Source organism: Haliaeetus albicilla, chromosome Z (assembly GCF_947461875.1).
Source record: "Haliaeetus albicilla chromosome Z, bHalAlb1.1, whole genome shotgun sequence".
Lineage (NCBI taxonomy): Eukaryota > Metazoa > Chordata > Aves > Accipitriformes > Accipitridae > Haliaeetus > Haliaeetus albicilla.
Window position 1 is genome coordinate 43580288 of NC_091516.1, and position 20574 is coordinate 43600861.

The 20574-nt window shown below is 47.2% G+C and overlaps 1 protein-coding gene across 4 annotated transcripts in view; it reads right to left on the reverse strand.

The window, feature by feature from the left end:
* Window positions 1-576: 576 nt before the first annotated feature.
* Window positions 577-20574, reverse strand: part of SLC49A3 (solute carrier family 49 member 3) — a 30855-nt gene continuing 10857 nt past the window's right edge. For 2 of the 4 annotated variants that reach the window (XM_069776590.1, XM_069776586.1), the window contains 7 exons: window positions 15495-15571; window positions 15240-15377; window positions 14562-14678; window positions 12834-12986; window positions 10919-11076; window positions 9767-9879; window positions 5690-8322 (listed from right to left, as the gene is read on the reverse strand). In XM_069776590.1, the coding sequence (XP_069632691.1) occupies window positions 8168-8322; window positions 9767-9879; window positions 10919-11076; window positions 12834-12986; window positions 14562-14678; window positions 15240-15377; window positions 15495-15571 (911 nt within the window). In that variant the 3' untranslated portion in view covers window positions 5690-8167. The other 2 variants (XM_069776587.1, XM_069776589.1) reach the window with 2 other exon arrangements.

The following is a 20574-nucleotide window of genomic DNA, read 5'->3' on the forward strand; positions in this document are numbered from 1 at the left end:
TTGCCAGGCTTTGCAACCTGGAAGGGCAATGCATTTGAGAGTTGGGCATTCCTGCCAAACCCCCAGAGCTGGCTGCCTTTTCATTTTGGATTAGCTAATTCTGAGTAATTAGAGTCTGGCTTTTGCCAAAAGATGAGATCTCAGTCTTCTCTTAGTAGTGTGCAAGAGATGGGAATTGCTGAAAGCAGCTGGCAAAGCTTTGCATATACATGGGGCAGGTTGCAAGCAGTGATTAGAAGCTGTGGTTTCTTGCAGGGCCAGGGAGACTGCACGACAAGACCTTAGTTCAATGCCCTGCACTAGTGCAGTGTTCCTGTGGAGGCAGCAGAGGGGCAGTAGGGTAGATGTCCAGTCTACACCAGTCGTTTAAGAGCACTGCAAAGAGCAGCAGAGTCTGAAGGAGTGGATTTGTGCCACATGTAACTCTGCTTAAGCTTGAAGTCTCTCCATCCTATTGACGATTTCAGCATTTTAATGTGGTCTTTCTGCTAAAAGAGCATGTGCAACACCTGCCTTCCCTGGACTTCAAGGGGGATTGTCTGAGAGACTGCTTTCAACACTGAGTGTGCTGCTTTTCCACAAAAACGGGGTCACAATGGCTGTAAAGTTTTACAATTACCTGGCAGATTCTGTGGAACTTTTCCATAAATTTTATACATGATCACACCTCCCTGCAAGGAGACCACTTGGGCAGAGCCCACTTGGCTACAGCGGGGATGCTTGTTCTTGCAGCCAGTTGTGCTGATTGGAGAGCAGCTGTACCAAAATTTCTCCTCCTCTTTTTCCTCCTCCTCTGCTCCCCTCACCTCCCCACAGTAGTGTGACATGGACGATAGCTTTAGCCATGCTTTTTTGTTTTAGGTTTGGAGGTTTTCAAAAATGTCTTTAAAAATGAAGGCATTCACCAGTGGGCACAGCTTCACAGATATTGCAGTTCTTGTAGCTGTACTCACTTCCAGCCACTGGAGGTGGCTGTCGTCCTGCTTTCTGGCTGGGGACAGCAATGGCCTTGACAATACAAGCCTTTGGGATGCTCTGTCTGGCCCACAGAAGTGCAGCTACCACAGGGTCTTGAAATTACTGCAGAGTGATGGAGTGATAGGCTTAGGCAAGGATGCTTATGCTATAGCTGTTTAATTTTTGGATGTGTAACTTGCTAAATTTTATTTAAGTCTTCCTCCTCCAAGCAAGGTGTCATGGCATCCATTTTGGGGGAGGCAGGGGGATGAGCTCCCCACCTGTGTAGGATGCCCCATCCTTGCCACATCTGGAGGACTGATGGGATTGCGCAGGGGGTGCACAGTCTGTGTTCTTGGTGCAAATGGAAGGCACCAAGTTGGAACAGGTCTAGGAAGTGCTGCCTGCCCTCACTATTGGCAAGCAAGGGCCATGGGGATGAAGAGTGCTGGGCAGTGCAGGGAGTGGGAGGAGAAGCACTCGACATACAAGGGCTACCCATCCAAACGGAGTGCTGCTTTGGCCACAAGAGCTGCCTGTACTGTGACAGCACGAGGGAGCCCAGGAAAGCCTGGGGACTGATAGCAGAGGAATAGCTTTTGATTGCCTCCCTTGCTGCTTTGCAGGCTCACTGGTGGGACTGATCAGGGAGCCAAAGTCCCCAAAGACCTTCAGAAGACTGGCCTCTAAGCTCCTGCACCCCTGCGAGGCCACCACCTCAGGGAAGAAGGTCTGTTTGGGGAGCAGAGCCCCTTTGCCCCCTGCCCCAGCTGGAGACTCTGCCCTGCTGCAGGTGAATAGGCCACATCTCCCTGGGTGAAACTGGGAGGTCAAGGCCTGCCTCCCTCATGGGGTCCAGCTGACTTAAGAAGCCCCAGTCTGAGTGCCTTTGTGTGTCAGTGCTGACACCCAGGACTGACCATGGCAACCCTTCCTCTGCCCCCTCCATGTCTCCCCCTTGCATATCGCGTGCTCCCAGAAACAGCAGCCCTTGAGCAGGATCTTCCTTTTCTCCTCACAATGCTTGGCAAGGGGAAAGCAGGCTAAGGTGAGGCTGCATGATGGGCACAGCGGCACCTCTCATGCTTCTTTTCCTCTGTGTTTCCTCAGTGCCAGAGGGAAACCCAGTGAAGGCTCTCAGGTTTCCCAAACTTTTCTGAGAACATGTCCTGCAGTGACCTCCCAAGGGAAGAGACGTGGAGACCTGTGAAGGAAAGCTTGGAGTGAATCAAGCAACCCAAACCAGGACTGATGCTGAGTACAGGCTTGAATACATTTGTCTATCAGCTGGGGAATTTAATATCTATTCCTTAACAACGCAGTTCTTGCTAATGATTCATACTTACATGATATTCATCATCCTCTATTCATTTGCCACCCTGTGGGTCTGTAGCTCTATGCTCAGTAAGCTGTGAGTATCATGGAGCTGATGCCATCTCTTTAGCACGGCTTCTGAGTGGCTTCTAGTCACAAAGGGAAAGGTGATGAGGCTCAAAATCTCTTTGAGGAGAGAGGTCAGGACTTAAATGAGCTTGTCTTTTCTCTTCTGATTTTCCTTCATCATGCCTGATGTTTTTATGTTATTGCCTCTCTCCCAAAATGGGCAGAGGGCTCCTCTGTTTCTCACACTGATTATCTTTGTTTTGGTTTTGCTATGTGTATTCAGAATGTTTCTTATTTGCAGTTCCTTGTTCTTATCTTCTGGCAACATTTAGCTACTTGAAAACCTTCCTTCTGCACCTCCACCCATCTTTGCCAAAGAGACCAAGGGGCTTTTAGCTCGAAAGAGCAGCTCTTGAGCAGGGAGAGGTTGTTTTTTGAGGGGGGGGAGGAGGGGGAGAACACAAACTGGAGCAGGTCACTTTTTAAAACTAAGAGTTAAGGCAGAATGGACAGGATGAAGCAGAGCCAAGTTTCTACAGAGTTTCTTCCTCCAGGCATCCTGTGTTATTCCCTCTTTCTCCAGGGGGATGCACTTGATTAAATCACTCTCTTCTATTAAAGGACCATGATGTAGCAAACTAAATAATGCCAGTACTATCCATCATATATTAATAAATCCCACAGTTCCTGAAGTAGGATGACAGAGTGTGTACATAAGGGAAATGTATCCAGGCAGAAAGTACTATAATAGATGTTTCAGCTAGTTAATATTTTTCCTACCACCCTTCTGGGATCCTTTCCACAAAACCTGCCAAGAAATCTAGTTTTGTTCCCATTTTGTAGCACATGTAGTTCCAGGATGTATTTTCTTCCATCCAATACCACCATCTGACTTGAGCCAAAATGGTTGAGGGAGCTGTCTGCAAATCAGGCAGACATGTGAACACATTGCAGCTACAAGTAGGACCACTTGTTTTAAACCTGTGATAAAAGTTCCCTGGGGAGTTTTAAAGCACTGATTGCTTTTGGTGTTTATTTTATTTAAGGTTGCAGAGTATCAGGCAGAACTTGGACATGCTAGCTGCTGCTTTACATACCTCTGAAGAGCTCCAGCCTCACAGAGCTCCAGAAAGCTGTATTAGTTTGCTTTCACTGTTAGGCCATGAAATCCTTGTGACAAACTTGATCCAAAGAGAGGTGTAGGTGAAGGTGAGGAGTAGACAACAGGTCTTGAGGCTCTGGGGGTTGGAATAAAATAAATCTCTATTTCAGAAAGGCATGAGGCACAAGAATTTTTTCTGTAGCCCCAAAGTATAATTGCTTTTGACTTTCAGCCTGTATCTGTCCTGCTTACTGAGTCTCTTTGCTCAGGGCTAAAGGTGTTTGAACACAGTGGTCCTAAAAAGGGGCAATAACAGCTGACAGGATGGCTGCTCCAGCCATTGTCATAATTTGTTTTTTTCATGATGTGTTGCTTCCACTGCCAGCTCCAATCACTTCAATATTTTTATATCTATACAGTTTATACATGTGTTTGGGTTTTTTTCTACAGTATTTTCTTTCTTTTGAGGAAGCAAAAAGTATCTTCTGTCTTAAAGTTTCCCTGGATTTGTTTTTAACATTTTGATGACAAATCTGCTTTTACTTACTTAAAAAGACAGCACGAATGTTAGTTTGGTTTGGTTTGGGGGTGGGAGTGGGGCGGTGGTGTTACAGTGTAGACAATCTTCACCTCAATCCCAAGCAGGGTGACCCAATCCTGTATAGGCAGGCATTCCTGTGCTGGTGTGCAAACACCTGTGGAGTCAATCCAGACTTTGCTGATATGTCCACTGCCCCCTGTGAGAGATGCAGCATGGGAGTACCAGACACTGACCCAGTACTCATCCCATGGCAGCACAAAGGATCTCACTTGAACCTCTCTAAAGGTCTTTAATGAGGCAGCTGTACTCACAGGAGCATCCTTGGGGCTGCTTTTCTCCAGTACAGCCCCTGCCCGTTTTGCCTTCCTGGCACTGACAGCCAAGTCTGGCCAGCACAGGACAGGGCAGGCACAAACTGCTTGGTCATCAGACTGCAGCATACCTCACCCCAGGCTCATGTGAACCTGACCTTCCTCTGCCAGCCCCATGCAGTCCCCAGGGAAGGCTGCAGAAAAAGGGCAGAGAGAGTTGGCTGTTCTGAGGGGCTGCAGGAAGCCTGCAGGGTTATCTCACAGAGCAGAGTTGCTCTAGAGACAGGTGGTGGTAGTGTCCTGCAGAAAACCTTTGGACTGAGTTGCTCCAGGGACCTCAAGACTGGCTGCTGTGCAAGAGAAACAACCTTTCTTGCAATGGAAGTGTTGTCTTGACCCCAACTGTGTGCAGAATGGCAAGAATGCATATCCTTGCCTGTGTCAGAGGGCTTCTCTAGGATCCACAACTGTGATGGGAGTTGTTGGCTGACCTTTATGGCCCTATCCTGTGGCTTTACAAAAGCAGAAGGCCTCTAGTGAGACCAGACCACAGCCAGGACCATTCACCTTTGCAGGAGGCTTTCTGCAGTACCAGTTTTCCAGTGACCCCTACAGACCTATTGTAGACACCTCTGCTGGGATTCCCGGGGTCATAGAAGGTTGGTAAGTGTCCTGGTTTCAGCTGGGATAGAGTTAACTGTCTTCCTAGTAGCTGGTACAGTGCTGTGTTTTGAGTTCAGTATGTGAAGAATGTTGATAACACTGATGTTTTCAGTTGTTGCTCAGTAGTGTTTAGACTAGAGTCAAGGATTTTTCAGCTTCTCATGCCCAGCCAGGGCACCTGACCCAAAGTGGCCAACAGTGTATTCCATACCATGTGACATCCCATCTAGTTTAGGAACTGGGAAGTGGGGGGCAGGGATTCGCCGCTCAGGGACTGGCTGGGTGTCGGTCGGCGGGTGGTGAGCAATTGCCCTGCGCATCATTTGTACATTTCAATCCTTTTATTACTACTGTTGTCATTTTATTAGTGTTATCATTATCATTATTAGTTTCTTCTTTTCTGTTCTATTAAATCGTTCTTATCTCAACCCAGGAGTTTTACTTCTTTTCCTGATTTTTCTCCCCCATCCCACTGGATGGGGGGGGAGTGAGTGAGCGGCTGCATGGTGCTTAGTTGCTGGCTGGGGTTAAACCACAACAGTAAGGCAGCCAGACCACTCTTTTGGTGAGGAGAGGACATGGGTCCACCCCAGCATACCAGACCCATGCCTTAACATCAAAATTCCTCTGTCCTGCTAAGATTTCAGCTTCACGCTTTCCGCAGGCTTCCCAGGGAAAGGCACATCTAAATGGGAGCTGTGAGAGACAGACAAGTTATGCAGCTTTGAGAAGAAGAATCTACAGTAGTAAGCTGACTTCAGCTATGGTGGTAATTACAGACTAGCACAGAAATTTGAGCCTCTGTTGTTCTAAAGACAAAATGTGAAGTTAGCTGAAGCAGCAGAAACAGCCGATGGTGCAAGGTGCTATTTGTGCGAGCTACTGGGCCTCACTGTTAGCAATGCCATAACTCCTCTATGGCATGCTGCCAGGGTATGACAAACTATATAGTGGAGGAGCTACCTGCTCCGCTACACAGTAGGAATTCAGAATGAACCTCAGACACCTATAAGTCTGATGCATGAGTAGAGAGAAAAATCTCCTCATTCAAATCTCTTTTATATGCGTGGATAAAGATAAGCGTGTCTTAGCTGGTGCAAGGCAGACTTTCTGACTAGGGCAATGGCAGATTTTGGAGACATTTGCTAGCAGTATTTCCTCACCCCTCTAACATATCCTTCAAAATAGAGCTAACTGTAGTTTAACCTACAGCTAATTTCACACTGTGATTTTAGGGATCTGAGATACCACTTCACATCATCACTTTGACCACAACTTAATGCACTTTTGGCAAATACAGAGACCTTTGGTTTGTGCTACATAGCAGATCTGATGCACCCTTGCATCTATAAAATACTTTTTGAAGTGTAATATAGTGAGAAAAGAATTATCTTTTCTTAAACCACCCTTTATTAAAAAACATAAGCATTTGTAAATATATAAAATTATAAAGTACCAAGTGCTTCTTGCTTCCCAGTACAGTAGGACTCAGGAGTAGCATGTAAATTTGGTGTTAAACTGTTTGGTGTATTAGGTCCAGGGCTGCAGAACTGACCAGCTAGTTTTGCAAAAGACAGCTAATCCCATTCCTCTGACAGGTCCAAACTGATCTTGTTTCACCTCAGGTTCAGACTTCCTTCCTGCTCCTTTTGACAGTGCTTACTAGTGAGAGCAAGGCTGGAGCTGTAGGAACTAGCAGGCTCCCAAGAAGGATGCAGCTAGGTGTTTTACAAAGGAAGAGATTTCCAGTTGCTAATGGGGAAGATAATTCAGGCACTGAGAGAGCTCCTCCGTACAGTGTGCCTCAGGGGAAGTGCATCCTTTGCTTTGGGATCATCCTCTAGCTGGACTGGACAAAGCCAGTCACAGGTCCAATGTGCATCAAGTTACTTTAATCAAGAAGTACTCAGATCCTCTTGCAAGATGCATGGTATGAAGCATCACCAAGTCCACTGAAATGTTATAGGTTAAAAAGTTCTCAGGTTGTACATCTAGACCTGAACAACAAAGCAGGACACTGGACTGCTGTGGAAGTACTGTAAAATGAAAAATCCAGTTGTACCCATTGCAATTGTTAGGGTAACAACTTCAGAGGGGATCTTTTGTGTCACTACCCCTCTCTTCTAAGACTGAAGAACAGCTGTCAGCTGCAGAGAGAACTGGAAGGTGCTTGTTGATGTTGTTTCTTACTTGGTCTTCCCTGGAAAGCCCCTATCATGTGCAGAAACTTATGACACATCCCTGCCTTCTCTAAGTGGTCACCTTTGCCAGTTCTCCTGCCAGCTCCTACCACACCAGGCACCGCCATGTCATTCCCCAAAAAGTGAGCTGCCCTCTTAGTGTTTCCCTACAGGAGAGCATGAGTTGGCCTGGGGAGGGTACACTACCCTCATCTTACACCAGCATGTTCATCTTCTTGTGGAAAACTTAACTAACCCACTGGAACTGCAGGAGAGGTGGAGAAACAACAGAAGCCCCAGTAAAACAAGCTTATCCTGCATGTCTCAGCATCTGGCAGAGGACCAGAAGGGTGAAGAATGCTGCCATATTTAACTTCTGCTGCTTACTGATACTTTCTTTTACAGGCAGCACTGCAGGCAGGGCTTTTCTTTTCTTGTTTGTAAGAGAGGACAAAGTGGCTTATTATAACAGACTTGCATTATAGATCACATACGTACACTTCCCTGCTGCAATGGAAGGATACTGTAGCTCCTACGACCCTTTAGCTAAGATGTACAATTAGCTCCAGCCTTAGAGTGGAAGAGTTGTTATGCTGTACAAGAACCACAGTCCTTAAACAGAGGTTTTCCACTGGCTTTGTGACAGGCACAGCTTCCACCCCTCTGAAAGCTTCACCCCTGATACAAGTACATGAAAATGAAAAAATAGCTGAAATATGATATTCCTTTCCTCTGAAACAGTTCTTTAACTTGAATCAAGTCAGCTAAAAATCCCTGTTACCTGCTTAGTTGTCCAGTCCCACTTTGACCTTTCTGGCAGCCTTTCTTACAGCCTGGACTCACAAATAAATACAAGATTGAGGGAAGCACAGCAAAGGTGCCCCAGTGACACCTCTGCTCTAGCCCTTGCTTGTTGTGCAACAGGACCTGAATATCCCAGTGTGCCAGCTGAGCATTTGCAGTCATGGTCCCTGCCCACAGGTCTGAGTCCTTCCCTTACTGGGCCCTTGGCATCCCCTTTTTGGCCTGGTTAGGCTTCAGGAATATTTGCTGTTGCTGTATCTTCTGCCTTGACCAAATCACCACTGTTTGTCTCAGCATGGAGCCGCTTGTAGTCAGTGTGGAAGAAGATGACGTAGAAACAAGCCATAGCACTACAGAGGCCAGCCAGCACCAGTACCGGAGCTGCAAAGAAGATGATACACTCTTAGACAGTGAATTCACAACTCCCCATGGGTGCAGAAGTCCAGAGCAAGTCTGGTCCTCAGCAAATGCACAGCCTCCCAACGACTACCCCTGAGGACAGTGTGCAGCTCACAGCGGGGCAACACCAGTTCGGTAACAGCCAAACCTTGTCTCATGTAACACTGGCATAGGAAGAGGATTTGAGTGAAACGTGAAAGGTTTCCAGGATTCTTGTCCTCTATGACCGCAGAGGTTGGAGGTCTTATACCAGTGCACACAGTGTGTTTGTGGGAGTGTGTGTTTCTGTGTACATGTACATGTTTGTGTGTTGGGGAGGAAGTTACAAGAAAGACTGAATCAAAACACTTGAGCTTCGTAAGAGAACAGATCCACACAGGTTGTGCTTCTTGTTATATCATCTGAAAGCAAAGTGTAGGAAAGGTTCACTAAGGATAAATAATCAAAGAAAAATTTGTGTTGAAAGAACTTTTTCTGAAGGAAAAAAAAAGTAATTCTAAAAGGCTATGGAACAAGGCCTGTAAATGTAGTTACCTTCTCATTTCAGCAGTGCCTCAAATAAACATCTCCATGCCTTCCTCCACAGATGTCCTTGCATGTATCAGACCACAAAATGGGTAGGAATGGGTACCTAATAATGCAATCTAGCTCTGATCTGATGAGATGAAGAGTTGTGGGCTTTCAGACATGAAGCAGTCAAATTGCTTTTGGGGGGCAGTTATTGTGAAGCCTTTTTCTCTCCCAGCTAGTGGAGCTTGTTTTGGGGAGTTTCTGCTCAGCCAAGCAGGATATATTTAAAAGGTGTTTGCCAGCCTTTGTGTTACAGTGTGTCCCCAGGAGTTGGTGTCAGTATTACATAAATATGAACCAGCTGAGAGATCAAAACCAGGGTTTAGCCTGTAGTGAAAACACATTTGTGCTCCTGTCCATCTCAGTTGCTATCTCTTCTGACCAGCTAGGAAAGGAAGGGAAAAGTGGAATAAGTCAGAACAAAGCTGTACCAGCATGTTACGAACCCAGGCAGCTGTGTGTGCAGAAACAAGGGAAGTAGCTTTTGGTCAATGCCTTTGTAGTCTTGGCCTCCCACACTGCAAAGCAGCACTGGCTGTGCTAGGTGGACAGTGTCTTCCCCCCAGCTGCTTTCTAGCTTGGTGAAGCTCAGATCTCTGCAGGGTGGCCATAAGAGAAATTTTAACCCAGAGCCAGCAGCAGCATTCACAGCACCTTAGAGGTCTTCCCTTTTCAATCCTGCAGGCCTGGTTTAGCAGGAGCAGCAAAGAGTGCACCATCAGGTTGGGAAAGGTGGCTAAGAGATGCTACAATAGGAATCAGTCTTGCAGGCTCCCTCACAGTGAGACCTGGAGGAAAATGGGAGGTATGTGGGGTGCAACCAAATGTCCAGCATCATTTCCCAACACATACTTACTTGTCCAGTCCAGGGCTCCATCCTGATCAAGGGCACAGGTGGAGGACGGATCCTCAGAAACATGCACGGTGAGGGCTTGTAACAGAATCATTAAAATCACACCTTCAATCTGGCTGTGGGGAGAAACCAACATGCAGTCATGGTGCTTGTCCCATTCATCAGTGCTGCAGACAAGACCAGCTTCCCCAGCAGCAAGAAAGTGAGGCCCCTTTCTGGAGCAGGGTCCTTCTAGCACAGAAAGCTACTGCCAGCTTCCTCTGGCCCAGGCACTTGGTTAACTGGCTCAGAGGGTGTCCAGGTCAGCCTTTCAGCACACCCCTAGACACTGGGCCAGCATGGCAGAACCACTGTCCTCTGGAGGCAGGCAGGAGTTGAACTACAGCTGTCAAGGAGCTGAGGCTTAGTCACTGGGCAGAGACTCGGAAATACCTCTCACTGCAGGGCTGAGGATGGGAAAAAGTCAGTCTATGACTTCAGCCTTATTCATAGCTGGCTGGCAGCAGCAACAAAGTCCACAACCAGAGGGAAACAGCAGCCTTCAAAGGTGGTGTCTAATGCCCCTCTTTGACTGATGTTTCTTGCTGCTGCAGCTCCACCTGACACACACACATGGCACCAGGCCACATATATCACTGCTTGGGGCTCCAACAAGTCATTCCTGTTGCAGTCCAGTGCCAGTCCTAGGCATGTAAATTGATCACGGGAAGGACTGTCACTGCCCCATCTGTTGTGACCAGCTGCCAGTAATAAGGCACATCTTCCTCAGCAGAGCACTGAGACCTGACAAGTGCCTGTACTGCCATGGGAATGTGTGCCCCTCTCAGGCATACAGCTCCCATCTGCTTCAAAGGTAAGTGCTGCTGGGCATGGTTAAATCCTGCTTTGTGCCAAGCAAGGGAGACCTTCATCTTCCTTCCTGCATTTCTTGCACCAACTCCACATACTCCTGCTTGCTTTAAAACCTTTAGACCTTCAGCTCTATAGCTCAGCCAGCCAGCTCCCCCCATTGCCATGGTCATGTGCACAGCCATCAGAAAGAAGTTCAAGCAGGATGGCTAGCACTGATGTCCATGTTCTTCTCTATCTGCACACATGTGTGTGTGTATTTGAATCCAAGCTCAGCTGCCAATTCAATTTAACCTGCCTGCTTACCTTGCAACAAAAATCAGGCCTGTAGATGTGCCCTCTCCCACAGGGTAGGAGCACTCCACAGCCAGCTCCATGGCAATAGGGTAGATGGCAAAACCGAAGAAACCAAAGAGCGAGCTGGTGATGGCCAGCGTGATGGCCCGATGTCTGAACCGAGAAGTCTGCAGGCAGAAAAGCAACACCAAAATCGCAGTGTCAGCACTGCTGCGCAGGAAGTCTGAACTCATAACCTGCAGGAAGTTCCAAGGGCTCACTGTTCTCACCAGTACATTCCCTACCTGTTCCTGAAATGTCTTTTTTACCTCCAACCCTCTAGAGTCAACAAATGGCTACACCATGGAGATTTATCTGTTGAAGGGGAGCAAGGATCAGCAGAATTACCTGAAAAGCGTTGGTGTGGTTGTACTACTGTGACTTGACTTCCTGGTCAGGAACTTACCAGGAGTGTGCGCAGCGTATCTCCAGCACCAAGTGAAATACACTCCTTCCTCCCAATGCAAGTTAATGTTTCAGAAGTGGTGTTTGCATTGGGTTATGTATGAGAATTCACTGGGTTGCTGCAGCTAATTGATGAGGAAAACTATTCCTTATCATGTCAGACTGATGTTTGTAACGTTGGGGTTTTACCACAAAAAAGACCCCACAAACCAAACAAAAAAAACACCTGAAACATTCACAAACCCTGGTGATAAGTTTAGTGCCTAGAACAGCCCTGTCCCTAAGTCTGGAGGAAAGAGCATGGCCTTGTCCAGCCAACACTAGTAAAGTCAAGGGCATAAAACCTGCAGCCACAGTGCTGGTATCTCCTTCCTTAACCATGTAATAAACTCCCACAGAGGACAACAGGTGTCTGTCCTGGCATGGCTGTAGCAGGCCTGGCCCAGCTAAACTGGTAAAGTCAAGGAAAACTGTGTGTCAAGGCATCAGGTGTATTTGAATGGGTGTTTTTTGTTTTACTACTTTGAGCTAGTAGTTCATCTGTATGGAATGAAGGGGATGGAGGGAAGGGGAGGAGGGAAAGGTTTGCTTGTTGCTCCTAACATAGCCTCTTGCCTACTCTGTGCCTCACCTGAGCCCAGGCATGCTGATTTGTTTTCAGAGCATCCCCCCCAACAAATGCCAGCATACTAAAGGGGGAAATGCAAGGTCTGCTTTAGGCACCCTGTCCTACACAGAGAAAAGCATTGCATTTTTCTGTCTCTTCAAAGCAGAGCTAACATCACTGGGATCTTGGCCCAGGGGGAGGTGTGATCATGCTATATTGAAAGTCTGTATTTTTCAACACACAAGAGAAATGCAGACCACAGGCCTGTTGGGAAAGCAGATACCTGAACCAGTCTGGGTCCTCTGCAGTGGTACGAGTCCTGTGCCTCATGCTCAGGTTTCTGCTGGGTGATGGCTGCCATTGGCAATGACTATGCTTGAGTGCAGTACTTGCACGCCAGCCCCCATGGTTTCTGCATCTCCCTTGTCTTGTCCTCCTTGAGGAACCACTGCAGAACTAGGCACATAACTAGTTTGTTTCTGCTAATCTTACACTCCTGGCAGCCACCACTCTTAAAGGCAGGTGTTGGGAAAACCATGCCATTCTTGTTCATTATTGTAAGATGGATATTTAGCAGTTCCATTTCTTTTTGGAAACAATGGTCTCAGGGCCAGTAAACAAACATGGTGATTCAATGTAAGGAAGTAAAATTATGCCAATTTATTTATATCCTGAAGCAGTCTGTCTCAGGCTCCACAGTGACTGTGAAATCCTCAGTAATGGGCTTTTCTTTAAAACATTCCTAGCCCAGAGATATAATCCCAAAGCTTAATAAATACTAGGACATCAGATGACCTTGGTTTGAGTAGATGATTTATCAGACAGCAACAGAACTAAGCCCACAGGTATGATGCAATGCAAGGGAGAACTCACCACTGCGAACATGATGCTGGCAAGTGCACTCAGACAGAAACAAATCTTGGTGGACTCTATGAACTTCCTTGTCCGGTCGACATACAGGCCTAGCAGGAAAGCACCCAACAAACCACACACTGTGAACAGTGCACCATTCAGGCCAGCAAATTCCTGGAGGACAGAAGAACAAGTAACTGAGCAACTAGAGCAGTTAGGAAAGAGGTTTTAATGTCATTGACCCTTCTGCCTGCTGCTAGTGGGTCACTTACTTACTAAGGCAGGAGAAGCTTCCCTGCCCATTGCGATAGCTGAGGCCTCCACTACCTGAGTAGCAAATAATGGGGCTAGAAGTGTGTGGGGACAGCAGGGTCACAGCAGTCTGAAGGTCTCAATGGATGACAAGTCTCTGCACACCTAACAAGGGAGGCTGAGTGCAGAGCAGCAGCAGTTCCCTGGCATTAAATGCTCTAACCTGGGCATGAGACTGTTCTTGGCTCTTCCAGGGGAAATCAGGTGCCTTGTCCACACTGGTGGTAACAGGTCCAACTGCCTTGGGATCTGCTCCTGTTCATAATCATGCTCCTTTTCTTACTAGGGACCAGGGACCTGCACTGACAGAATGCCTTCTACAAGGCTAGCAGCCCCGAAGTGTGTTAGATGAGACACAGCATCGCCTGGCTGTAGCAATGATGTCTAATTAGAGAGGCAGTGAGCAGTAGTCAGGGTAGGGTACATGCCCTGTTTCCTGCAGAGACTATCTTTACTTGTCCGGCTCCTTCAGCTCCAAATGCAGACAACAATCCTGAAAGGAGGAAAGCTTTAACAAATTTGGGTAAACATTTTTGGGAGCCCTAGGAGCAGACTGGAAGGAAAGGGTATCTGCATTAGCTTCTGTGGGCTAAAGGGCCAGGGAATTCAGTCACACACAGACAAAAGCATCATGATGCATGGAAAGCAAGCCTGAAAAATTTAAAAGATTTCCAGGTAAAAGCAATGGAGTGTGCAAATGTGACCTGGCTAGGGAGCATTGAACCAGGTATCACACCTGGGCGTTGAGAGGGAGTGGACAGAAACCAGACAAGTATATGTGCATACATAACAGCTGGAGAGGTGTTTTAAGAGAACTTCCAGGGGGTAAAGGAACAGCAGGACTGAAGTGCTGCCTGCCTGAGGGGAAATGCAGGAACAGGGGCTATCCCTTGCTATTGTAGGGAGAGAGCAGGAGGAATCAGCTGTGCACACACTGTGCTCAACAGTAAAAGCAGCACCTGGCCGGTGTCATGGGAAGGATGGGGCAACAGCTGTCACAGTACCTGTGACTTCCTCTGCTGCCCTGGCTTCAGGTAAGACTGTGCAAAGAGGAAAAGGTATTGCAACAGCCTGCCTTCAACTTCACTCTAGGGCTTCGCTGGGCCTCATCCTACTCTGGGGAAGGTGTTAGAAGGCTGCACAGACATCAGTACTCTAGAGTGGCTTAGGAAAAAACACAACACTCTTTTCCTAAAAAGTGTTTGAGGAGTGATTTGCAGATGGGAGCCTGGCCATGGGCAGTAATGAAAATGCAGATCATCCATTATACTGAGAGATTGACTGTGCTCTGGATTAATGTACTGCTTAGTCTATATCAGACAATGTAAGCAAATAAGATATGAGACAGTGCAGCATATTCAACCGTCTTCATTTTGTTCTGAGTCCCTTATTGTATCATAGATGACATGGACAATGGGGAAAAGGAGGAAGACTCACATTTGAATACCCCTTTTCACAAAGGATCTGTTCTAGCAGAGCTGAAAAGCAGGTGAACATCCCAATTCCTCCTCCAAAGCACACTGCCAGGATGATGTATGGCTTGTTTCTCAGGAGCTAGAGAAAGAAATTAATATGTCATTTAAACAAGTGGAGGGGAAAAAAAGGCCTGGCTATGACAGTAGACTTGAGGGTCGGTGGCTCCGACCTGTTGAAAATGTTGACAGGGCAACCCTGTGTTTGTTATAGGAGTTTGGCTCTCTCCTGTCCAATCAGCCAGAAGACAAGTTAACATGGGGACCCTGTAGGGAGGAAGGATCTCTTCAGTGCCAAAATTCTTCCTTCACTTTGCCACGTGCTGTCCTACCCGTTACCACATCTGCTTAGAAGGCTCAGGTTGTGTGCTCCTCTTGGATGAGCCCAGGTGTTCCTGTTTGAGCTAGCCGAACAGCAGCCAGCCCACAGCTGAACAGTCAGATAGCATCTCTTGCAGCTTTGCTGTGAGCAGCTGCCACTCCCTGAGGAAAGAAGGGATCCTGGACTCCTTCAGGGGACTTTCCATTGGGGGTTTGTTGGAGTTCAGTCTGCTTTGTCAGCAGATTTCCCAGCATATCCCTGTCTTGCCCAGCTGCATTCCTCACTCCACCACCAGTATCTCTCTGTGCTACAGTCACTTACCATTTTGAGCCCCGTGAGGAATGGCTGGGAGCTGGACTTAGTGGCACTGGCTGAAGGAGGTGTTGGAGGAACCTTCTCATGAATCCCCACAGTTGCTACAGCACAGGCTGTTACTGCTGGGATGGCATAAACACCCAGCTACACAACACAAAGAAAGGATATGTTACCAGTCTTTCTAACTCCACTGCCTCCAAATAAATAAATCAGCTGGACCCCAATCAGCCCAGATGGCTGATTAAAGCAGTTTTCATTTACCATCAATGGGATGTGCTTTCCTTCAGGAACTAGTGCAGGTGACAGCACGTTTGCTATAAGAATACCCAAAGGATTGGCTGGAAGGAAATAAAACAGAGAGAGAGAAATTTTTGTCATGCAAGCAGTCACAATCATGTGTCCACCCCTACTGCCAGTCAGCACCAGAGCTGCAGTGTGCAGCAGCACAATGAGCAAGGACAGAACAAGGCATATAAAGGGAGAAACTAGGAGGGGAACATTTGGAGAATCTGACTGTCCTACTGTTGCTGCATCTGTTCCCTCACCCCCATGAAGTCTGTTCTATATAAACCCATTTACCTAACTCCTGTAAACTGGTTTTCAACTATGAATTACAGTGTCCTCACCTTCACAAGACTGCCTCAGTAAATGCTAAGCTGAAGGGGGTTGTCTGTACTGGAGTAGGGGCTTGCATCGCTATGGGGCTGGAGCTGAGCAGTGTGTGAAGCAGCACTCCTGGGACTCAGTTTGGAAACATCCAAAACTGCAGGAGACAATTTTTTAACTTTAAGGCAATGTTCTGCAAACAGTCAAACAAGTGAAGTTTTGAAGATCCCTACTGTGCAGGGATGGGGTTAGGAAAGCCAAAGAGAACCTGGAATTAAGTCTGGTGAAGATGTGAAGGGCAACAAGAATGGCTTCTAAAAGTACATTAGCAGCAAAAGAAAGGCCAGGGAAAATGTGGCCCTGCTGCTGGATGGGACAGGAAACTTGGAAGACAAAGGACATTGAAAAGGCCAAGGTATTCAAAGACTTTTTCACCTCAGTCTTTACTGGTAAGACCAGCCTTCAGCCCTGAGACCAGAGGTGAAGTATGGAGCAAGGAATATTTACCCTTAGTGGAGGAGGACTAGGAAGTCCCTGGTACTGATGGGATGCACCAATGAGTGCTGAAGGAGCAGGCTTTTTTCATTGCAAGGTCATTCTTGGTTATCTTTAAAAGGCCATGGCAATTCCAAGAGGCTCCTGAGGACTGGAAGAGAGTGAATGTCACTCCCATCTTCAAGAAGGGCAAGAAGGAGAATCCAGGAAACTCATGGCCTTTCAGTCTCACTTTGATCCCTGGGAAGGTCATGGAACAACTAATCCATTTCCACTAGCCAGCAAAGGAGAAATGCTTAACCAGCCTAACAAGCTTTGTACAATGAGATGACTGTCTGGGTGGATGAGAGGAGAGTAGTGGATATTTTTATCTCAACTTTACTAAGGCTGTTGACACTGTATCCCATAACATCCTCACAGACAAGCTGAAAAAGTACTGGCTAGGTAAGTGGACAGTGAAATGAACTGAAAGTCAACTGAACAGCTGGGCCCAGAGGATTATCTTTACTGGCATGAAGTCCAGCTGGAGGCCAGTCACTAGTGGTGCACCCCAGGGGTTGATACTGGGGCCAATACAGTTTAACCTTAACAAAAAACCTGGACATTAGGGCAGAGTGCACCCACAGCTAGTTTGCAGATGATGTGACACTGAGAGGAGTGGCTGATAGAAGAGATGGGTATGCTGCCATTCAGAGGAACCTCAACAGGCTAGAGAAATAGGCAGAGGGGAACCTTGTGAAGTTCAACAAGAGGAAATGTAAAGTCCTACACCTGCAGAGGAATAACCCCATCTACCAGTACACACTGAGGCTGACCAACTGGAAAGTAGCTCTGCAGAGAAGGACCTGCTGTGGGGGGTAGGGGTCCTGATGGACACCAACTTGACCATGAGCCAGCCACACAACCTCACGATAAAGAAGGCCACCAGCATCCTGGGCTGCATTAGGCAGTGTTATTAGCAGGAGGTGATCCTTCCCCTCTACTCAGCACTAGTGAGGCCACATCTGGAGTACTGTGTCCAGTTTTGGCCTCCCCAGTACAAGGGAGACATGTACTTACTGGTCCAGCAAAGGGCTGAAAAGATGATTAAAGGACTGGAGCTTCTGTCATGTGGGGAGAGACTGAGCAAGCTGTGATTGGTCAGCCTGGAGAAGTTGCTGGAAAGTAGTTTTGCAGGAAGGACTTGGGGTCCTGGTGGACTGCAAGTTGATCATGAGCCAGCTATACACCCTTGCAGAAAGGTGTCTAACAGCTGGGCTTTATTAGGAAGAACATTGCCAGCAGGTGGAAGGCAGTGATCCTTCCCCTCTTGTCATCCCTGGTGAGAAATATCTGGAGTGCTGAGTCCAGTGCTGGGCTCCTCAATACAAGAAAGATAAATAGTTAATGGAGCAAGCCCAGTCAAAGGCCAAAGACATGATTAAGGGACAAGAGCATCTCTCATATGTGAAGAGGCTGAGAATCCTGGGACTATTCAGCCTGGAGAAAAGAACCTTGATCAGAGATTGTAAAGAAGAGAGAACCAGACTTTTCTCAGTGGTACCCAGTGGCAGGATAAGAGGCAATGGGCACAAACTGTAACACAGGAAACTCTCTCAGAATATAAACTTTTTTACTGTGACAGTGGTTGAACACTGAAACAAGACACTCAGATAAGTTGCAACATCTCCATCCTTGGAGACAGTCAAAACCTGACTAAACATGACCCTGGGCAGCCTGCTCTAGCCAACCCTGCTTGCACATGGGGCTGGACGAGACTATCCCAAGAGATGCTTTCCAACCTTGTCCATTCTACGGTCCTGCTGAGGCATCATTAGTAGTGCTATAGGACATGAGAACCATAACATTTCTGCTTTGTACTTGGCAAAGTACTAGCTTATGATCCTGGTGAAACATTACCTGCTTCAAAGTACATGGACACATGTATTTAGTGATGCTTGTAACAACAACAGCTTCCAAGGAGATGGATTAAAGCTTCTCCATTGGGGTAAAATGCATCTGGGCATTGTAGTGGACTGCCTGGGAACAACTGTCAGGTATTTCCATGAACAATCCCCACACTGAAGCAGTTCCAGAAGGTATGGGAAAGGTGTGGAAATGTGAGCATTAGGCTAAATTTGAAATGACTAAGTGAGATAATCTGAGTAATTATAGGGTTTCAGTCACCTACTCTTCCTGGGAAGAGAAATGATATGAGCCTAGACTAAGAATGGAAAGGAGATCAGTGAGTTAATCAACTGTACATTATGGTCTAGGAGTCCTGGTGGATTAGCTTGCAGTACTCTGCAATGGGGCTGTGTGTTTTGTGGACAGTGATGCCAATGAACTAAAACTCTGCAGTGGGTAGAAAATGACATGCTGACAGAACATAGTAAATGAAGAATCCCATGGACAAAGCAGAGGCCACTTCAGTGGACTCAGACAAGTCTTTCTTCTCCTGACACAGGAGAATTTATCATGATCTTCACAGGGGATCAGTTCTTGGCCCTGCACTGCTTCTCTGTAAGTCTACAAATGATGGGGAAGACCAAGATACAATAAATACCCAAGAGCACAGCTGAGTCATAGTGATTTCAGCTGCTCAGGAGGCTCCTGGATGCAGGGTCCATTTTTGTCTGCACACAAGCACAGGGAAGCCTACGTGGAGGCACTAACAGGACCTGTGGGGATACTGACAGGAGGCTGTAGGGCCAGTTTCTGTGTGCAGCACTGATACTGACCTGCAATGCTGAGTGCTGCTGTCACATTAACACAGGAAATGAGAGCAAGCTGAGAGAAAAAGCTCATGTGAGCAACAGGCAGACACTGGGAAGTGGCAAAGGGAAATGTGCCTGTAAAGTGGTTGGGTTGGAGCCATTCAGTATTTCTAGACAAAGGAGAGAAAAGGTGACTGTCTATAACTACCTGAAAAACAGGTGCAACAAGACTGAATAGCTGGGGAACGAAGAGCATCAGACAAGAAGTAACATGTAGATGTTTGTCAGTAAGGTAATTAACCACTGGAGTAAATGACTGGGGCTGTGGCAGATGCTCCTTCTAGGCAATATTTAAACTTTCTTGAAATGAAATCCTGATTTTGTACAGCAGACAGTAACGGGTATTACCAAGCATTATTAATGGAAGCCCTCTACACAGCAATATCCCTATGTTGCAGCAGATAATAATCACAGCCCATTCAGTCCTCACACTGATACCTCAACATGTCACAGATTGAACAGCTTCAGGTCTTGGGTTTCCACTGTTCCTTGCTCTTCAGTTTTATTCTTTCCCATAGTTAGATCCACTTGGTCCTGTAAGGACTGAGGACACTACATGAAAGAAATGCTCTTTGGCTGGTCTGGCTTTTCTCTCACTTAAAAAGAGCAAGTTGTCTGCAGGCTGGGATCCTTCAGGGGAGCGAAGGACTGAGGGCCCAGTGGTCCTTGGTAGTACTTGTATAGCACCACACTGACAACAGTGGAAGGTGAAGGTCTATCTCAGCCCTGGGAAACAAGGCGAGCCATCAGGTCTACCCTACTGTAGAGAAGGCAGTGCAACCATAAATCCACGCTTGCAAACCAACAGTGCCCATGCTCTGGGTTTGCCACACCATTGGGAAAGCTGTACAGGGGTGCTCCTATACTGCCCTTTTCCCCATGCCTAGCCCTTCCCCACAGCTCCAAGGCAGTGAGGAGGGAAGGTGGCTGTTGGCTGTTTTGAGGGAAGGGCAAGTGGGGCTCCCCTGCACATGTAGGTACTGTGAGATTTCCCAGCTGGAGCCAGTGAGCCAGCCCAGTTTCTGGGGCACCTGTCAAGTCCTTGGAGAAAGGAGAAAGAGATTTCTTTGGGATGCTGGGGAAAAATGTCACATGGAGGGAGGAAACACGCCTGTGAAGTGCAGTATCCTGTCTCTAGCAGGGCCCAAAGGGGCCAAGAGAGGAATGAGATTAGAGCAAGTGTATCTGGTGCCTCCCCTCCAGTTTCCCAGCTTCCAGGCACTTCGCAAGGCAGATGTGGTTTCTGCATGGGTAGTCCTGCTGCATTTAGCATCCCCAACATGTTTGTTTGGCCAGCTGAGTATATTTTATCTGTATGTGCATACATATCAATGGGGAATACATGCTCAGCCTTGCTACTGGACGAACTGGTGGATAAAATTGCTGCAGCAGCCTCACCTCTATCCAGTTACAGAATTTGGCAACTGTGACCACTGGCATCACAAGCAATTTGGACACCTTCCTAACAAGCTGCAGAACTAAGA